Below are 21372 nucleotides of genomic sequence, written 5' to 3'. Positions count from 1 at the left end.
TTCATTAACTCATCGATACTTTCGACATCACTCAACTCTGTCGGATGTCAGTCTGTACCTTAAGGTGCCGAATCTCGCCCATTTATTCTTTTTTAGTTCACATGTATGAATATAACTGAAAATTGATAAAAGACCTCTATTATTATTATTTTCTCATTCTCTAAAGTTTTTTCAATATTTTGCAAATATTGCAAATATTTTGCATACACGATAATCAAGAAGTGAAAAAGGGTTATGAAAACCTAACCTAAATGAAACGTTACTATCAGTTTTTAAAGATTCTCATTCAGTTAAGTCTACCATTTTTTGCTTCCCTACTATGCTGCTTTTTAATGTTCTTCTTCCATTCGTATTCTACCTTCTATTCTGCCAACGGTAGGGCTCGATTTTTAAACGAGAGCGCTGATTAAATTGCAGACGCGACGGCAGAAATGTATTCATTTGGTGGGCTTTCATATGAATTTTTAATTGGAGTAGCGACCGAATCTCGTCATCTACTCATCATTTTTTATGAGGCAGCGTTTTTTGCTGGAACGCTTGAATTGGTTTGGCGAGACAAAGTTATCCCGGCCAGTGAGTCACAAGGGAATGAAAAGAGCATGATGGGCCGGTTGGGTTAGGTCAGGTCCAAAGTGGGTCTATTCACATTCGACCAAATAAACCTAGCTTCTTGACGAAGCCGATTAGTTTGTATGATGAGTGGTCTTTCAGGTCATACGGTAAGAGTACAGCTCTGTTGCCGTAGAGGATCCAGTTTTCCTGACACGTGACGATCTGATCCAAAAAAGAAATGTTTTCATTGCGCAAAAGCAAAGAAGAACAGACCTAGCACAGTTTTTCCGTCATCCCACGAACCGTTTGTGATGGGTCAGTATCCACCAGGGTCCTTAAATCCTCGTCCTGAATTATTCAATATCAACCACTTCGAGGAAAAAATAACCTGATAATAATATGTAAAAAAGTCAGTTCATTTCTAGATTTAATTCGTGGAACATGTACCTAAGTTGAAGTGGAAGAGTAGTTCGGGTCAGTTAATCAGACTATTCACTAGTTTATAAATGAAAAATATAGAATAGTAAGTAGGTTCTTCGGTTTTGAAGGGATAAGAGATTAAATTTATTCAGCAGTATTATGTTGTCGATGCCTTGTTCAGGGTAAACTTCTTCTAGCCTGTAAGTATTATATTTCATGAAGCCTCTTTGTATGGACTCGATTTTGTTTATTATGAATATTTTATGAGGTTAGGTTAACACTTCCTTAAATAAGTTTGAGTTAGATTGAGTACCATAGCATATTGCTACAAAACTGATTCTATTTCACCTTGGAATCCTCTTCAGGAGATTTCTTACGTTACCTAAAGCAAAGCAACTGGGATTTCCATAAATCTTGTGGAAATGTTTAATATCTGTAAATAAATTTAGAGCATTGCATTTGTAGCTTCATCTTCAAACCACGGTCTACAAATTAATGCTAGTAAGTCAAATATTTTAGTCTCTGGCCTAAAAAAATAGAAATATTGTAAAAAATCTTGTGGAAATTGAAATTGGACAAAATATACTCGTAGTGGTTGATTGTGCTAAAAACCTAGGAGTCATTATAGATGAGAATTTTCGTTTTGAAAAAGATGTGAATGAACTAATTCGCTGAGCATATGGACATTTGAAACTGATATACAGTAGTAGACAATATTTATCAAGAAAAATCAAATCAATACTTTGCGAGAGCTTGGTTTTGTCCAATTTTAGTTCCGCAGATTGTCTGTATGGTCCAAATCTCACAGTTTTTTATAAAAATAGAATACAAAAAATACAAAATTCTTGCTTGAGATTGATTTTTGGTATTCGTAAATATGAAAGCATTACCCATACTTTGAAATATATAAACTGGTTGAATATGGAAAATCGGATGTTGCTCCACTCTGCAAGCTTATATCATAGTTAAAACTGAAACACCAGAATATCTATATAATAAAATCAAATTCCGAACTGACGTACATGCATTGAACTTGAGGTTTAAAGGGCTTTTAACACCCCCATTGCACAAAACACAACAATATGTAAGATCCTACAGTTATCAGATCTCAAAAATTTACAATGAAATTCCGAACAGTTTGAAAGAGATGAAGTTAGATAAGTTTAAAGAGAATCTGAAAATAATTTTATTGAAGAAGCAGAACACCCCTCGATAATAATGTTAAGAATGTTTTTTAATTTATTTAATTTTCCGTTATATGGCGCGTTATGAGGTTGAGTGGAAGAGCAGCTCAATTGAATAGTCAAATAATATTGTCATATAATTTTCTTTAAGCTGAACTCCGCTTATTATGCCAACAATTAGCATTTCAAGATGGAAATAATTATTTATTATGTAAAATGGAAAATAAAGTTGCTTTTATTATTATTATTATTACATACATGCTTGATCTCTCAGGTTCGTCGTTTTATTATACTTAGAGTCGTTAGACTGTAGGTTGAGTCGATTTATTTCTAATCTGGCATTTCTCTGGAATATGTAGCACAGACAGTTGTATATTGCGTGTTATGCAGAGGGGTGGATTGTCAAATAAGACGTGTTTGGCTAATACGAAGTCTTATCAGTACAACTAGTTCATTGCGAGTCAGATTTCCACGACTTAATGGAGTGGTTTGAATTTTTCAATTAACCTCCAACCAAATTCTAATCATTCTGTTCATTCATCGCTAGATTGACTTTAGATATTGAAACCTCGACTACGAAGAATGGTGAAGATGCAAGAAGATTAACAAACATATGCTTAAATTATACCTTTCTGTGAAAGTATTGTTAGAATGCCACCTTTTTAAGTTAGACAAAATTCGTTTGTGAGTTGAAGAAAGAAATATTGAATTATGAAACATAAATTATTGTCATCAATTTTGAATCTATTTGTTTCTATTACAACACTGAATCTGAGGAAATGATCAACAATATATTTTAGCAAAATTCAATACCGACGCGACGTACCTCCACGTATATTAATCAATTTCAAGAAAGAAATATGTGAAACTACTCCTCTAAGCATAACTGCATAACTTTAGGCTAGTATGTTCTATCCAAAAAAAGTCATCCGCCTCACTGGAAACTCAATCGTCATATAAATTCTAAATAGTTTCAAAATTAGAGAAGTGGTTTTTCCAAATTATTATAATCTGAAGTGATTTGAAACTAACGTAAAATTCTAGTTCTGTACAGAAAGCGCTCTCACAGCGGGATTTTCTCGGAGTGATCGTGCGTCTCCATAAAAAACAAGTTTCTAAGCTTCAGGAAAATCGCAATTCATAATAATGATACATTCTATTTGGAATGCGTGGTATACCTATCCAATAGCTAAACATGGTTTTCATTTATTCCTCTCAATACCATTGATTTGTATCTCATTTTGAATCCATGACGTCTATGATCAATTTCATCTTCGTATTTTAATTGACAAAGAATAGTACTCGTACAGTACTTTTTATCTGTAGTGACCTTGAAGAGATATTAGTCCACAGCAGCTGCTTTTATAAAACATCTTTTGGTACGTACTTCAGGGGGCTATAATCAACATCCTGATTTATTACATTTTTTATTTTAATTTCTTTCTCTCTCATTTTTGTGCGATATCTATTGATTTGAAAAACTTTTCAAACTGGTAAAAAGTGGTGCTCTGTGAGTCTGTCCCACACAGACATTTTCACGTAAATGTAATAAGATTATTCAATACATATATGGGAAGAATTAACTACTTCTTTGAATGAGGGCGATGATATCTTCCCGAACGAAAACGCTATATATGAGAACAACTGAGAACTAAATCCTCAAATTTCAAAGATAAATAAGGCCCCTCAAGGCGGTCAGTTGCAAAGCCAAGCTTTGAAATCGATCGCCCAAAAACATTCGCCCTCTGTTTTTCACTGCAGCTTTCATTTCAAGGTAACTACTTGAAAATCAGAGCCCAAACATAACGTATTTATGATTCAATACCACTGTTTCCACCCGCCATCCTCCTCATCAGTGGTGCCGAGCTGAATCACAAATGCGTTGCTGGACTCAACTGTTGTTAAATGACATTGACATTGGAGAAAATTTCAACACTGGAAAAATATAAAATGTTAAAGATATTGTGACGAATCTGTAGCCGGCCCTGACCGATATCTCAGCCAGCAAAGACATGACTCACCGCAAACCGCCGCGAAAAGTGTAGATGAGTACCGAAACCACTAGAGGAATCTAGAACGATCGTTACCGATATAAAAGGTCGGGTCCTCGCTCAGAGAGGGAGTCAGGCGATAACCATGGGAAGATTACTATCTTCTCCGGCCAGAAAAGTGAGAATCTCTGGAAGGGAGATTGACTGGCAAGCGCGGGTAAAGTACCTCGGCCTTCTAATAGACCGTAGTGCTCACTTGGAACCCGCACATCATGTGCGTTGAGTCAAAGATCGAGGGTCGGATAGCTAGTCTGTACCCTCTGGTCAACAGAAAATCCAAATTGAGCACAAAGAACAAAATTACCATCTATAATACGATGTTCAAGCCTGTCATCATGTATGCTTCGGGCGTCTGGGGACAAGCGGCTCCGTCTAACATTTCCATTTTGAAAAGACGACAAAATAAGTTAATTAGGATGATTGTGAATGCTCCTTGGTTCGTGCGGAACGAAGCCATCCGCAGAGATTTGCAGCTGCCTTCCATTCAGCAGTCCATTCAGTCGAGGAATCAGCGAGTTTTGAAAGTACGGAAACTCACGAAAACCTGTTAGTTAGAAAAGCCACAGATTATGCTGTAGACGACCCCTCCCGATATAGAGGGCCCCGACACTCTGTCGAATGAGGCCCTCATGTCCCCCGTTAACGGATGAATAGCTTTCTCATCCATCCCACCCCAGCCAGGTAGGGGTATCCCGTGAAGGGCGGTACTGATGTCTGAGGGCTTCATGCCGCCATACCATCAGTCATGTACCCATTGGTCTTTCTCGAGACCAATAATCAGCCGAAAGGGTAAGGGAGCTGGACTCCAAGCCTGAAAGACACGAAGATGACTTTCCAGAGAGGGAGTCTGTATTCAGAAAGCGAATCGAGCGGTAAACAAAGAATTCGAACAGTGAAGATAAATTAAGCGTTAGTTGCTAAGTGTTGAATATAAATTAGTTGTGATAGTGAAGTATTGTTAAAAATAAATTTGTTTAAGACAGTTAATTCTTTAACTCGTTACGATATTATGAAACTTCTTCGAAAATATTATAAAAATCTTATTTTTGAGTGTATTACGTACATGTTAAATTTTTTCCGCTTATGCTCCTGAATAGCTCTCCCATACATTATTTTGGTGATCCGCCCTGTAGAATCTCAATATTTATCCAGCTCCTCCTTGCAATCATCGATTGTCTTCGCTAGTTTGAACTTTAGTAGGACCGCCGAAAGTGACGAGACCTGTTTACTCACGAATTCCTCTGGAAAGTTACTATATTACCCTTTTCGGGAAAGTAATGTTGACACAAAATGCTAGCCTAGAGCTCGTGCACAATCCCCAGGAGAAATTCCAGTGGAACTATTACGGGAGCAAGACTTGGCCGATACGGGTTTTGAGGATAAACTATTGCGAAAGGTGTGGTGTGGTGACAGGGGTGAATTTAATTTATATATTTCTGTTTGGATATCTTTGCGGTGAGAAAGAAAGTTCTATTCATTCTATAAGATGAGGAATATGTTATTATAAATGAATAAATGAATCTAAGTAATTATGACAATACTTTTCTCCAAGTACGTTTTGCTAAGCAACTTGGCACCTTCAGTAAATGATCTAAAGTAATTTTTCAAAACTAATGTGATGTATTGAGATTCAACATGGTTGACATCACTTCTACGGCGAAAATAATTATATACTATATACTTCCTTAATTGCTAACCAGAATTCATAATTATTATTTCAGAAAATGACTTCTGGAAAATTAAATTTCTTTATATACGGTATCTTCAATATTTAAAATATTTCTGAGATTGAACAATAATTTCTGTATTTATTGCTGAGTCCCCTTTGAAAACATGAACACGATAAAAATATTATTGATCGACGTGGCATGCTGTGTGAAATTGGGTTGTTTATGTTTTTCAGTTTCAGTTTCAGTAAACGTTCTCAATTATTGATAATAGTAACTTTCTATAAAATTATCGTAACATAAAATTTGTTCCAGTCGACTTCTGAGGTGAATAAATATAATTAGAAAAAACTAAAAAACACGCTTTTAAAGAACATCGAACTGAGAAGTTAAAAATATTTTTTTAAAATAAGCTTAAAACAATAACGAACGTAAAATACTAGTATTATCGTAAAAAAAGCGAAGGGCGCTTGATATACAAAAAAAATGGCATAAAGCGCCCACGCTTTTTTTACAATAATACTAGTATTTTTCGTTCGTTATTGTTTTAAGCTTATTTTAAAAAAATAAATTTTTAGTTCGATGTTCTCTAAAAGCGTGTTTTTTAGTTTCTTAAAATATATTTATTTTTCATTTTTTAGTTTCGTATGCTATAAAAGCGTGTTTTTTAGAGTTTTCACACTATATTCATTTTATCTAAACTTTGGGATCAATCAGCCGTATATTATTTAGAAAAATGACCATTGATATTTTACAAGTTCTGAGAGGCCGGTTCGGTACTCGACTAGAGTACCGAACCGACTACAGATTTCTAGAAAGAACCGTTGCATTATATAAGCCCGACTTTTCGACCCAAGAGGTCGAAGGTGAATCGAGCGGCTAAATAAGAAATTCAAATAGTGGAAATAAATTAAGCGGTAGTTGCTTAGTGTTGTAATACATAAATTAGTTTGTGATTAGTGAAATATTGTTGGCAATAAATTTGTTTAATACAGTTAAATCTTTAATATTTTACAAGTGGTGTCAGAAGTGGGATGGGTGCTATAGTTGAAGAAGGGCCAAAGACACATTTTCTACTTAATGACCAAAAATCATTCTCGAGACAAAGCGTCCTCTGAAGATGTCTGGAGGAGTCTTACCAGACTGAGGGACACGATGATCGACCAGAATTTTGTGGTCTTGGCAATCCCAAAATCAGCTTCTGAGCTTGATAGGCTGGATTGGAGAATTGTGGGAAGCATGTTGGAAACGATATTCAGATCCAGCGGCATCAAGATTTTGGTGTGCGGTAACCATCTTCCACGACCGAGCATGAAGACTGTGGAGTGTTACTTCCATCGAACTTCACAGTACAGATATGGGGAGTCCTGCAGGTATCCACACGCCAAGGATGACATTTCAGGGCGAAACGTCTTTAAGAAGGGGACAATGTAACGAATCTAAAGCCGCCCGCCCCTGACTAGTACGCTGGCTGAACCATTTAACAAACACATGACATCACCGCAAAAGAATGCAGTCGGCAACCGTCGGTAAAACTCTAGTCGTGTACCGAACCGACTACAGATTTCTAGAAAAAATCGTTACCAAGACCCAAGAGGGCAGTGCACAAGGTGAATCGAGCGGCTAAACAAGAAATTCAAATAGTGGAAATAAATTAAGTGGTAGTTGCTAAGTGTTATAATAAATAAATTAGTTTGTGATAAGTGAAATATTGCTGGAAATAAATGTGTTAAAGACAGTTAATTCTTTAATTTGTTACAAGTGGTGCCAGAAGTGGGATGAAGAAGAGCCAAAGAAACTTTTTTCTACTTGGTGACCAAAAAGCATTCTCGAGAGAAACCGTCCTATGAATATGTCTGGAGGAGTCTTACCAGACTGAGGGACACGATGCTCGACCAGAATCTTGTGGACTTTGCAATTTCGAAATCAGCCTCTGGGCTTGATAGGCTGGATTGGAGAATTGTGGGAAGCATTTTGGGAACGATATTCAGATCCATCGGCATCAAGATTTTGGTGTGCGGTAACCATCTTCGACGACCGAGCATGAAGACTGTGGAGTGTTACTTCCATCGAACTTCACAGTACAGATATGGGGAGTCCTGCAGGTATCCACACGCCTAGGATGATATTTCGGGGCGAAACGTCTTTAAGAAGGGGCAATGTAACGAATCTGAAGCCGCCCGCCCCTGACCAGAACGCTGGCTGAATCATGTAACAAACACATGACATCACCGCAAAATAATGCAGTCGGCAACCGCCGGTAAAACTCTAGTCGGGTACCGAACCGACTACAGATTTCTCGAAAGAACCGTTACATTATATAAGCCCGGCTTCCCGACCCAAGAGGGCAGTGCAGAAAGTGAATCGAGCGGCTAAACAAGAAATTCAAATAATGAAAATAAATTAAGCGTTAGTTGCTAAGTGTTGTAATAAAAAAAATAGTTTGTGATTAGTGAAATATTGTTAGAAATAAATTTGTTTAAAACAGGTAATTCTTTAATTTGTGGTGGCATTAAAAACATAAAAAACAAAAATGAAAATATGAAGTTTGATCGAAATATTCTGATTGGAAGGCGTTAGTCAGCTGAATATTTTGGGAGATATCATATAAGGTTGGATTGCATTTGTGTGTTGGTGTTGATGGCATCAGTATCGAGTGAAATTCATATACATTTCTGAACATAAACAATGCCTTTTTTGTCAGCAAATTATTCACACTCGTTCTCAAACTTCAAAATCAATCATTGAACTGAAACTGGAACTGGAAACGAGCATGTACATTAATTTTTGAGTTATGACGCTGTTGCAGCAAATGAGCGATATGCTCATTGCAGTAATTTGTGGCAAAAAAATTATTATTTTTCGAAAAAATGTCATCAGAAATTTGATGATGAATTATGTCACACTGATTGTAGTTTTTATTGGAGTAATTTTTAGTACACTGTGACGTCACGTTACGTGACTGGAATTATTAGAACTTGATTTGCTCGCTCGCATTGTCAGTTTTGCCATAAACGTAATAATATCAACCGATGAAAAGTGAAGTTCGATGGAATTGTTTCTCGAGGAATTTTTTTCGACTGTTGTTACATTTTTCGAATTCGTAACTCTCAATAACACATTAAAAATTATACTCACGTCTGTGTGGATCAAAGAGGTCCTAGAGATTCCGTTATGACAGGAGGTACTTAAAACTCTACTAGATTTACTACTTGTTTGGTGTAAATGGGATCCATAGTCTGATGAGAAGTCTCTGGTATTGTGTACAGACTGAAACAAAATTGTTGTTGATGATAATTTAACAAAAGACTTGCTGACTGTGAACATTTCAGTCAAAAAAATTAATAAATATAGATCAATAGAGAATCTGCTGACGCTTTGTGAAGGTAAACTGAAAAGTTTATCAGTCTGGCATGAAACTTTAAAAAAAATGTCCAGTCGGTCAGAAACTGTTACTCGTCAACAAAAATACTTTCACAGAATAGCTTTTTTATGATCTGATCTGTATATTCATTAATAAAGTTTCCTTGTGAAGATTATATACCACCAGTTCGATTCATGGTTAATTACTTCATTTTTTAATGAAACAATTTTTTTACTCATAATTGTGTTTTGAATTTCGTCTGGTGTTTCTTTGCCTCCCCTTTTATCACGTTTTTTTTAAAACTCGTAGAGGATTCACTTTTATTCATTACTGTAGAATGAACTGACGATTATTTTTTTTGCAATTTCGTCGAGCCCTTTCTCTTCCTATCGTTTTTCCCCTCAAGCTGCAATAAGTTGGTTAGTATGATTATTTATATCATTTAGTATCATTCTTTCTTTTTAGAATTATATTTCATAATATCACATCATCTTCTCCGTATATTTTCTCATCAAAATCGACAAAAAGTTGAAAAATGACCAAAAATTATGTTGTGAAAAAAGGAAACGACAGTCATCTCAATTTTTAATGACACACTCTGTATTCAGTACGTCACTGAAATTGATGATTCTATACAGAACAGTGCTGATTGAAAAACTACGCATATTTTTAATAAATGGTGATATCTGTAAGAGCCAAGTGTGTGGAACTATAAAGTTGATTTCATTTCATGAAGTTTGGGATTCTACAGTGCACTGCTAAATCTATTCAACTGAAGAAATTAAGTTGTAATGATGTAGATAATGTACTGAAAGCTAAAAAGTAATTCGGAAGGTCCTAGGTAGCAGTCATCACACCACTCTATTCAGCAATCTACGGTATTCATCGGATAAAAAAAATCAAAATCTTCGGGCGTAGCGTAACCTGAGTAAATATGTAACGATTTTCTTATTTTTTTATTTACTTGTGATGCACAGCTTTGGTGTAGTAATGAATATCATTGGAGTTTTTTTCCCAACACCAATCCGTTACTTTAACTTTAAGAGGTGATCAAAACACGTGTCGAGGTGTAAAATAAAGGTTTGGTGTTGGGGAAAAAACTCCACTACTATTGATTTTTTCATTTGACCAATACCGTAGATTGCTGAGAATAGTAGTGTGATGTCTGCTACCTAGGACCTTCCAAACTATTTTTTAGCTTTCAGTACATTATCTAGATCATTATCTTTTTTCTAATAAAAGCGTTCAACATAAACATTTTTTTACTTATTCTTATTGTATTCAGATCATTTATTGCCTCGGTATTACAAAGTTCATTTCCCTACAATTTGTTGCAATCTAACTCCTCAGTATATTTTGTAGCTGCGGTCATCATGAATTTGCATTTATTTCAAAGTGTACTACTACAGTACTAGTCATGCCCTGTCATCTGATACCCATATTGAGGTAGTTGTGAAATAATATGTAATCCACCATTTTGTAGCTGCGGCCATCTTGGATTTACAATGATACAGAATTCATTAAATCGTACTGCCATCAACACTTAATGTGTGTATCAAATTTCAAATCAATCTGTCAACAGGAAGGGGGTCAAACTTCAACTACTAAATTTGACACAAACAAACATGGCACGCTGAATATAACCGTTTAAGAAAAAATAGATCGTTATATTTATATGTATTGATTATTTCTGGGTTACTTTCAGCAATTTCCGTTAAACTTTCAGTAAAAATATTGTGGATGTGAGTTTCCTACTAAAAATCGTATTGTAATTTCTTCATTTGTATTTTTCTTCATGTTCATTGACTGCATGGGTACTCAAACTTGCTATATTAGAAGTGGATCTGTTGGACCCTTGTCCAGTTCAACTGATGAAGCTACCATGTAGCAAAGCCGGCCTTAAATAAAATTTATAGTGTCTCCCATGACTGACGGAACTGATAATGCCTCCTAGTGGCTCGGAGAGTTATTAACATAATGTACCCAGAACACGAAACTGATGACCATATCAGTCGAAGCTTTCGATACCAGAAGGAAATTAGGTAATAGGGCCATTTTCATTTTCTGACTTGAAAATTTCCAATCAATTATCTCCGAAGAAAAAATAAATTATGATGAATTTATACCTTTAGATAAGTGAGCGAAGCCTTTGAGGTTAATGGTCCATTTCGGGAAGATACTTTTACTAAATGTTGACTGGGTTTCGAAGATAATACTTCCTTCTGATGGTGATTGGCTGGACTCTGAAAAAAAATAATGATGTTTAAATCATGAAGAAAAAGTATGATATATTGGATAGACTATGAGGTCGAACTGGAAGTATTTATATACTTCATATTCCTTTTGCAGAGATAACTAATTGGGTTCATAAAAAATATTAAAATTTTGAGTGGAACTAATGAATTTCGCACTTTAATTTAACCCTATTCTCTCTCCACCAATATATTTTCTGGAAATGCATTATATGAGCTAAATATAGAAATTACGATAGATACAACCATCAAAGGGTCAAACTTCTGAAAAAAACATACACTGTGACGGATTTGAATTAGTCAGACATCGAAGAAGTCTACTAGAACACCAAACGTCATGAATGTGTCTGCATTTCCAGGGCCTACTTTTAATAATTTTTAAAATTATTAATGTGAAAAAACGAAAAAAAATTAGCTATTTTTTCAAAAAGCTGACAACAAACACCATTCACATAGTTTTTGAACGATTCGTATCAACTTAACCTCACAATCGTCCGCTAATGAAAAACTAAAAGGGAATGAAATTTGTAAAATATTCCACCTATTTATTTCACCAATTCATCGGTATTTGATTCTCCATTTCCCAGAATTTCATTAAAAATTTTCAATCTTTGAAAAAATTTAAGGGAAGAACATTCGAATAAAATGATGTCGTTTATTGGAAAATTATGACGGAAGTACTTTTACAATAATGAACAGATTTAGATAAAATTCTAAACAGTGATAAACTAAAACTCGCTGAATCCAGTGGTGTAGTCAATAATTTCAATGGAAGTTTCAAAATTGATTTGGTGGAATATCTAAGGCAAAATTTTCAAATATTATTTCCTTGTGCTGATGAATGAATTTAGATGTAATTTTGATACAGACTATTTCATAATTACATGAATCCAGTAATGTGTTAGGTTTTTAACATTGAAAACTATGATTAAAACTGGCCTTGTAAACGATGATTTATTGGAATAACAATATTGCGATTGGTTATAAAATGTATGTCTAATAAGGATGCTTTTATTTTTAATACGTCAGACTGTAAAAAGACACCACCAAGATATAAATATAATGAGAGTAGGTATAAAAAGAGTGAATTTGGCGAAGAAATGACTATGATGGAATATAAAAAATGAATACAAGTGAAGGAGGTGAATGGAAAATGTATTGACAAAGATAACTTATTCAACATTATGATATTATTGAAAGTCTTTCCCATCCTCTCCTTGGATACCCTATTACTTTTTGACACGTTATCCATTAATATTCAAATGAATCATCAGGAATCCTACTACGTAATTTCAAAATTGAATTTCACTTTATTCTTGTTTTCACATTTCCGTTAATTGTTTCTGACGCTTCGTCTGGGAAACACGTCTGTAGGAATACAGTCACTCGCCTCTCATAGCCTACGCAGCAGGAGAGAACGAGAAAACCGGCTTTCCCAGCATCTCGCTTTCCACGAAGAATTGACACATTTTCCTGCAAACAATGAACTTTCGCCTACGGCATTTCCCGCGCCGAATGAAAAAGCCCAGAGGACTCCCACGTCGCAACGAACTCTGTTAATTATCTTTGTCCTTGCCATGATAAAGCTTCACATGATCTGGTTAACAATACGTGTATGCAAGGATGAACACGTGTTGGAATGGGCTGCTCGTGTTTATGGTCGAGAAAAAATTATTTTATAGCTCGGGAAAATTGGGAATATTTTATTAGTACAGGAAAATTGGCGCTATATTTAGTACGAAATCCATGTTTAACCAGACAGGACTAATGACTTGGTCCTCGTTTCACAGGTTACTGTCAACAAGGTACCAAATATTTTTTCTTAGCAAATGTGCTAAGAGTTCTGAATGATAAAATGAATTGCGATGAAATTCAGACCCATTTTGACCGAGTCTGACAAAAAACTGAGTAAAATCAACCTTTCAATGTGCTTATCACGATTATTAGATAGTCCGCTTCTGATCTGAAATGGAACAGTACGAGTATCCCGCTATATCACAGAGAAATAACGTCACATTGATTGTTTGTATTCATTTACATGAGAAGGAATCTCAAATTTTAAATAATCTCAATCGATTATTCAAAATTTATTCCAAAATATTCTCACCAATGAAATATGGATGTCTATACTCAACTGTAAATCTACCCACATTCACAAATGTAAAAAAATTTTTTTTGATGATAGACAATCATATTGCACTTTCAATTCTTTTCCATATGCTCTCTATAATTTTTTCTGAAACAACCCAGCATCTACAAAGCTTCTAGTCCAATGAATTTTGTAGTTAACATCTGTCCGAGAAGTACCCAAAAAATGGTAAGAAGAAAATTCCAAACAACTGTAAACTAGTTGCGTTACTATAAGTGATATTGAAATTCATGGGCAAGGACACGGGTACGGGAGTTTAGTATATCCGGAAATTTATAGTATCTATCCTGATTGACAGAGAGCAATGGTAGTACGATGTCGGTATTTTATGTGGTTATCAAGAGAATTGGGTAGTAGTCGCTGACAACCAGGTCAGCCGTATCATATCGAAGTCGGGACTTACGCCAAAATAAAATCAAATTACATTGAAAGGCCGACTGGTTGTCAGAGACTGCTATCCAATTCTGTTGGTAACCACATTGAATACCGACATCGTGCTGCCATCGTCTTCTGGTGGTCATGGTAGGTACTATAAATTTCAGGATACACTGAAATTGTACTTATGAGTTTCTATGGGCTTAGTATTCTTTGGTATAAGTAAGCTTGGACATCTCTTTACGAAGACGCCATCTATGGGATTGATAGGAGGCCTGAACCACGAATAATAACACATAAGTAGATAGATAAGGGAAGATGTCAATATTTGAATTTAATTTTTTAAATTTCTAATCTTCGATTAGTAAGTGAAGACTCATATGATTATTACTTGAGTGCTTTGAGTTGAAACCAAACCCCAAAAACAATGCTGAATAGAAGTTAGATGGTTATCTTACAGTGTCGCCATTCATGGGATTGATAGAAGAGGTAAAAAACGAATATCAATGTCGATATCATAGATAGCGGCATAAGGAGAAATGTCTACATTTAAACTTGAAAATACATTCCATTCAATCTTAGCACGGTGATAGATGAGCTCCTCTCATCGGAGCTGGAAAACTCATGAAAGTTTTCCATGATTGTTCTCAAGGAAACATCCCAAATTCTACAAATATTGCGAGCCATGAAACTCGTTCAAGTAGACTGATCTTTCAGAATAATATGCATGTGGTTATGTTGTTGCGATCTTGTCAATTCAAGTTTCACGCGTGGGTAAGTTGATATTTTAATGACTATGTAGATCATTTTTTTGTAGGAGTTAGACGATCGTAAATTTTTAATATAACTTTCGCCATTAGCGTCTGAAAACGGTAAAAAATATCGAATAACTTATCTTTTCTTGAAAAGAGTTATGAATTAGTCATTTTGTATGTATAAGGACCATTCATAACGAACCCAACAAAGCGCAATTTCTTTCTGTAAAGCTTTTTTACGACGTTGCGCTTCTGTGCCACTTCTTGGCTTCTGAATTCTCTTTGATTATATCACAGACATTCAATGAGATCTCGAGAAATAGGGTTTAAGATCATGCCTTTCTATCTTATAGACGATAGTTTTTTATCAATTACTATTGGCCATACATAAACAATCGAACCGACAAAAAAAATATTTTTTTGAAAATGCCATTGATTATAAATACTGACGCGTTCTGTACTTATTGCAAAAATAATTATTATTATTGCTTTTTCTTACAGATGAAACACAAGAATAAGTTCATTTCATTAGTGTATTGGTATCGAAGTAATATTTTCAATTTTGAACTGTCTGTTCATGAATCTGTACAGTCTTTGGAAATATTAGAAATATTATTGGGCTTACTTTGATATGGTGTATTCTTGACTTGCGTGACTGTCATATACACTTCATGGAACTTGTGATGGAAAGTTTCCCTGAACAGTTTCCAAAACCCAACATGTGTTACACTATACAATGGCTTCTCAGGCTTGTTTATACAGTAAGAACACGCCTGAGAAAGATATTGTACGATGAAATACGTGTTGCAGTTTTGTGAACCGTATATTATTTCTTAGTGGAATATTACTTGCAGTGTGTCATTACTGACCTGGGGTGGAGTTACAAATGATAACCTGAAACTATACGACTCTGAATACATCTTATAGGTTAAGTCAGGTTAGGTACAAAGTGAGTGGGTTTATTCAACCCTCCACGGCAACCCGCAAGGGTGTACTGTGGCTCACGCCTATTCACACTCGACCCAATAAGCCCAACTTCTTAACGAAGCCGATTAGTTTGTATGGTGAGCGGTCTTTCAGGTCAGATGGTAAGAGTACGGCTCTGCCGAACTTTGAAAGCCTAATTCGGTCCCCAGCGGGGCAGGCACAAAGTATGTGCTCTGCTGTTTCATAATTTTCCAAACGGAGGCGACACACACTGTCTTCCGTCAGTCCGAGTCTCTGCATACGATGATTCAAATGACGGTGACTTGTAAGAAGGCCTGTTAGACATCGTAGTTCATACCTACTGTAGTCCAACAACTATTTGGTATCAAGCTTCGAAGGATGAATAAACGCCTTGGAGTGAGACAATCCTAGAAGATTTTGTCAGAAGTTCATAAACCTTTTATCCAGGTGTTCAATCTTTGGCAAAGCCTCCTTTGCAAGGAAGTCAGCAGCCTCATTGCCTTGCAGGCCAGTATGGCCAGGAATCCAGACCAGAGACTATCTGTTAAGTCTTCCTATCGAAGAGAGTCGTTTTTGGCAATTTGCTACCAATTTAGGCTTTGCTCGGTAGGAGCCAAGAGCATCCAACGCCGCTTGACTGTCCGAGAATATTTTTATTGACTTTTGTATGAGGTTGGATTCTTCCAATCTCTCCGCACACAATTCAATAGCGTAAGTTTACGCTTGAAATATAGTCGCATAGAAATACATCTATATCTGCAATCTAGTTCTGTACTTATAATATAATGTTTCGAATTATATGGCATTCCAACTTTTATAAAATATGGTGAAGGTGTAGGGGCGAGATGTTGATAATGTTGTAAATGGGACAGGTGCGGCCTGGATCACTTACGAAACGTTAAGTTTAACTATTTATCTTGGTATTAAAAAGTAGTAGAAGGAAAGTTGAATTCAGTTTTAGTAAGTGTTAGAATAGTATACAATAGAAAGAAGAAATAGGACAATAAAGAGTGATCTAGTGAAGTAAATGTATAAGTTGTGTCTAAGGCGTGTTATTAACGAGAAAGTATTACCAGTATACATTTTAGATATTGAGGTATTCATTCATTATGTGCAATTTTTTGAATAGAAGTGACACAAGTTTGAAAGTTTGTTAGCGGAGACGAAGAAAATACGAAAATGAATGCAGCAAAGGGTATTTTTACAGAGGTATATAACTTTAAGTTAGAAACACTTTGTTAACTGTCGGCCATTTTATCAGCTGTTAAGTGATTTATGTTTAGTTTGGTTTGGCATTTCAAAATGAATACACTGATATCTGAAAGACGCTTCCAAATTGTGCAAATTTGTTTTGAAAATCATGGTTGTATTCGAAATACGTATCGCGCAACTAGGTCCATTCTACGACCAACATAATCGTCCATCAGAGCAATTAATTCGATTACCTATAAAACTATTTTGCACCACGTTTATTTTAGATGATAATACACATCCACAGAGACGTCGTACAGTGCGTTCAGAAGAAGTCTATCCTCCATCGTTCACAGCAACTGGATATGTGTGGTCCATCCACTTTATGGAAGATTTTGCAGAAAGATCTTTGAAGCCACACGATTACCTAGCAAGGCGTCTCTTCAGTGAATGAGCCAAAAACAAGATTGACGTTGATCCCGATTTTCATAAGGCAAATTTTGTTTGAAGCTCACTTTTGCTTGGATACGTCAGTAAACAAAACTGTTGTATTTGGAGTTATGATAATCGTCAAGTGTATGTTGAGACACCGTTACATCCAGAAAAACTGTCTGTTTTGCATGCTTTATGGGCTGGTGGAATCATTGGTCTGTAGTTCTTTAAAAACTGTACTGCCCGGAATGTTACTGTCAATGATGACCGCTATAGAGCTATGATTACTGACTTTTTCGTTCATCAATTGAACAAACATGATGTGCAGGAGCTGTGGTTTCAACAAGACGGTGCAACATGTGAGACAGCTCGTACCACAATTAATTTATTGAAGGAAACCTTTGGTAATCGCATTGTTTCACGTTTCGTACCCGTGAATTGGCCTCCAAGATCATGCGATTTAACGCCGCTAGACTTTTTTCTGTGGGGATATGTGAAGTCGCTAGTCTACGCCGATAAGCAAGAAAACTATTGACTACTTGAAGGACTACATTCGCCGCGATATACGGCCACAAATGTTGGAGAAAGTCATCGAAAATTGAACCTTCAGATTTGACTATGTCCGAGGTAGCCGTGGTGGTAATATGCCAGAAGACATATTTGAATCCATAATACCAGAAGATTATCTTTAGAATAAAGTAAATTTCATGTCAATTAAAAAATTCAACTTCAATTATTCCATTTCAAAGTTCTATACCCTTATAAAAACATCCAGAATATATATTTTCGTGCAAATAACTGAGAATTTTGATCTCAATAAACGCATTTACTATGCACTTTTCATTATTCTCAAAAATATCCGCAAAACAAAAGCAGGGATCCCTCTGAGTCAACGGAAATGTGCCGTTGTTTAGGGACTATTCTTAGACAAGCTCGAGAACAATATTTCCGTATTATTATCTCAAAGCTTGGTTTATTTCGAACTGAGAATGTTGTGACGGATAGTCATTCCGCACATTTGTGCGTGTTATTTGGTGTGAGCGCAGGGAACTAGTTCCGCAACTTATGTTGGAGAGTTATACTGCAGTCTTTCGTTCATACTGTGATTCCGATATGTTTTTTTTTGCAAAGAAGGAAAATCAGTAGAGTCGTTCAGTCAAATCTGATTTTGGGCATATTTTTTATAATAGTATTTACCGTTGAATTGTGCGTTGTTCGAAAGCTAATGTGACGTCACGAGATATGTACGATTGTCAGTATAACATCTGAATCACGTTTCAACTATTATAAAGCGTTTGAGCTTGTGATGCACTATTTGGAACATTTGGTGCAGTAATGAATATTACTGGAGTTTTTTTCCAACACCAAACCATTATTTTAACACCTCGACATGTGTTTCGATCACCAAATAATCATCTTCAAGAGGAAGATCAAACTAGTTTGAAGATGTGTTCAGTCCAGGAAAGTTTTATTAAGGCAGACACAAGTTATTTAAGTAATTAACCAAAGTTAGACTTATTCACGCAATATTTCAATAAAATTAAATGAGTTTTATATAAAATCTAATGATCGAAAGCGTTTCTGATGTGCAATTATTCAAATTGAAATTTGTTGCAGCAATGACGAAAAACGTAAAGCGATGTATTTGAGTGCATTTGTAATTAAGGTACCCAGTTCATGAATAGGTATGATACATTTATTTTATTTTTACTTGGAAATGAATGTGATGTATTCACATTGAAATTTTCCTCACATCAAAAGAAAACCTAGATAATTTTTTATCCAATATTCTTCGAATATTCCCGATTTGGAGCAAAAAATTGTTGGTTTCAGGAAGTGAAAAGTATTGGTCTAAAGTTGTCTATCACAGAAATATTATTTTTCCCAAACTGCTGGTCTTTCTACAATAGCATCGTATATTCACATATTCATATATTCATATCTCAAGACCTGAATATAAGTTGTTAAATTAAAACTGTATCTGTCACATTTAAACAGCGTAATTTTCGCTCGTAATGTCAGTAATATTTTTGACTTCAACTAACAAATCATTTGCACCGAACAGAATTGAAATGCATATCAGAGAATTTACTTGTAGGGCATCAAGAGGAATGCATGAAGATAGAGCAATATTATGCAATGCTGAGAAGGGAAAATTACAATAGCAGGGTTGAAACTCAAATTTATCCTGAACACACAAAGTATATGAGAAAGGCTCCACTGTTGAAATAGGTTGAATAAATAATCAGATTTGAATGTTTTGATTGTGCTGCATCTGAAGGTGAATTTCTTATGAGTGGCAATAATAACTCCGTTGATTATATATTTGTTTCATTTCTGTGATTGTTTCGAATGGAAATATTACATTGTTTTTTAGGGAAATGAAAACATAGTATTGCGATGCTTCTATGGTTACATATACATTTTCAAGCTTTTAAAGGTGAATTTAAATTGAAAAGATTTGTAAACGAAGAATGTGGGGTTATGTTTTAGTGTTCAGGTTTGTTCGATGTTCATATACGTATTACGTCTCAATGGAATATTATAATTTTTTTCGCATGATCCAGTTATCGTTTGATAAAATGTTCACTATCTCATCGATTACAATCTTATCGAGTTCAAATTTTGCTCATTTTTTACTTTATTGGTTTTACTGATCATCATGAATAAAAAATATACTCGTATATAGGTATCACATTTTCGCGTATTGCGCCTATTGCACATATCGAAAAAAAATTGGGTTGCTTAACCAACAATACTATATAGTTTTCAGGAAAGGGAGTTTTTGGCTTTCTACTTCTCCATCTTGATACAAAAAATGTATTTTTCTTTCGTGTAAATTCAATGTTTATATGAAAATAGCTGTTTCGAGAGGACCTTTTCTTCCAGTTTGTGTCTGAAAGTTACTTCTTTGGATGATCTTTGTATTGAGTTACCTTTTTTGAATTTGATTGTTTCCTTACTTTCTTTGGAAGATTTCCACATTTTTTTTTATCAAGATGAAGAAGTATAAAGCCAAAACTCTTCCAAAAATCAATCTCTCCTAAAATATATCTCTTCAATATATAATTTTCATAAATTGAAAGGGTTATATTTTCAGGAGTTACTAATTTTTGAGAAAGAAAGTTGTTGACTTTCTACTACTCCATCATGATACAAAAAATGTGGGAATCATAATTTAAAAAAGATTTCTTTTGGCTGAGATTTAAGCAAATAAGTGAATAAATGTCAGTACGACATCATCGATGACATGAGTAGATGAAACTTATTCCGTGACACAAAAATCGTAATTTATGAATGAATAGTGTTTTTTTTTATTATAATGTTATTCAGATTGGTACCAAAGAGCTCTAAGGCAAGTGTCTTACGGCAAAACATCGATGTATACCAGTGAGGATGACAGTGTTCCATGTGAGTGAAATTTTTACCATTCATTTAGAATATTGTGTAGAAATCCTGTGAATGATCTGTTTAAACCTGTTTGAAATCTGTTCAAATCTGTTCTGATATCGGATTCAATTCCATAACCAATATTTGGAATACAAACTAAGTAGAGTAAAGTGTTTTTTGTATAATTCAGTGTTCATACGAAAGTATTTGTTTCGAAATAATTTTCCTCTCGTTTAATTTAATGTTTATATGAAAGTATCTGTTTCAGAAGGGCTTTTCTTCCAGTTTGTGTCTGAAAGTTGTATCGAAATGAAGTAGTAGAAAGCCAAAAACTTTTGTTTGAAGGTGGTTGACAATGTTTTGTGGTGCATTTCATTACTTCGGACTTCCATTGTATAATATGATATAAATTGATTTGAAATCCCTGAAAGAATCTGTAAAAAATTAAAAAGATTAGTTGAAAAATAACAATTATATTAAGCAAACAACTGAAATTACAATGAATTGAAATACAATCAACAACGAAAATATAAAAAACAACAAAATATCAAAAAATTGAACTATTAACAAGAGATGAAAATTAGAAAATTATTAACTAGAAATGAAAATTGAAAATTAAAATATTCCAAGCCAAGTTACTTC

The 21372-nt window shown here is 34.9% G+C and overlaps 1 protein-coding gene across 3 annotated transcripts in view; it reads right to left on the bottom strand.

Annotated features, from left to right (window-relative positions):
- The window catches only part of Dyrk2 (Dual-specificity tyrosine phosphorylation-regulated kinase 2), a 191251-nt gene that overhangs the window by 51355 nt on the left and 118524 nt on the right, over window positions 1-21372 (bottom strand). For all 3 annotated transcript variants that reach the window (XM_074184497.1, XM_074184495.1, XM_074184496.1), the window contains exons 2-3: window positions 11365-11481; window positions 9013-9144 (exon numbers count right to left, since the gene is read on the bottom strand). In XM_074184497.1, the coding sequence (XP_074040598.1) occupies window positions 9013-9144; window positions 11365-11481 (249 nt within the window). The remainder of the gene's footprint in view (window positions 1-9012; window positions 9145-11364; window positions 11482-21372) is intronic.

Source organism: Leptinotarsa decemlineata, unplaced genomic scaffold (genome assembly GCF_025532065.1).
Source record: "Leptinotarsa decemlineata unplaced genomic scaffold, Ldec_3_MD MMD2_tig00026354_RagTag_RagTag, whole genome shotgun sequence".
In the NCBI taxonomy this organism is placed as follows: domain Eukaryota; kingdom Metazoa; phylum Arthropoda; class Insecta; order Coleoptera; family Chrysomelidae; genus Leptinotarsa; species Leptinotarsa decemlineata.
The sequence above is the reverse complement of the archived record's forward strand: the minus strand, read 5'-3'. Positions and strand labels throughout refer to the sequence as shown.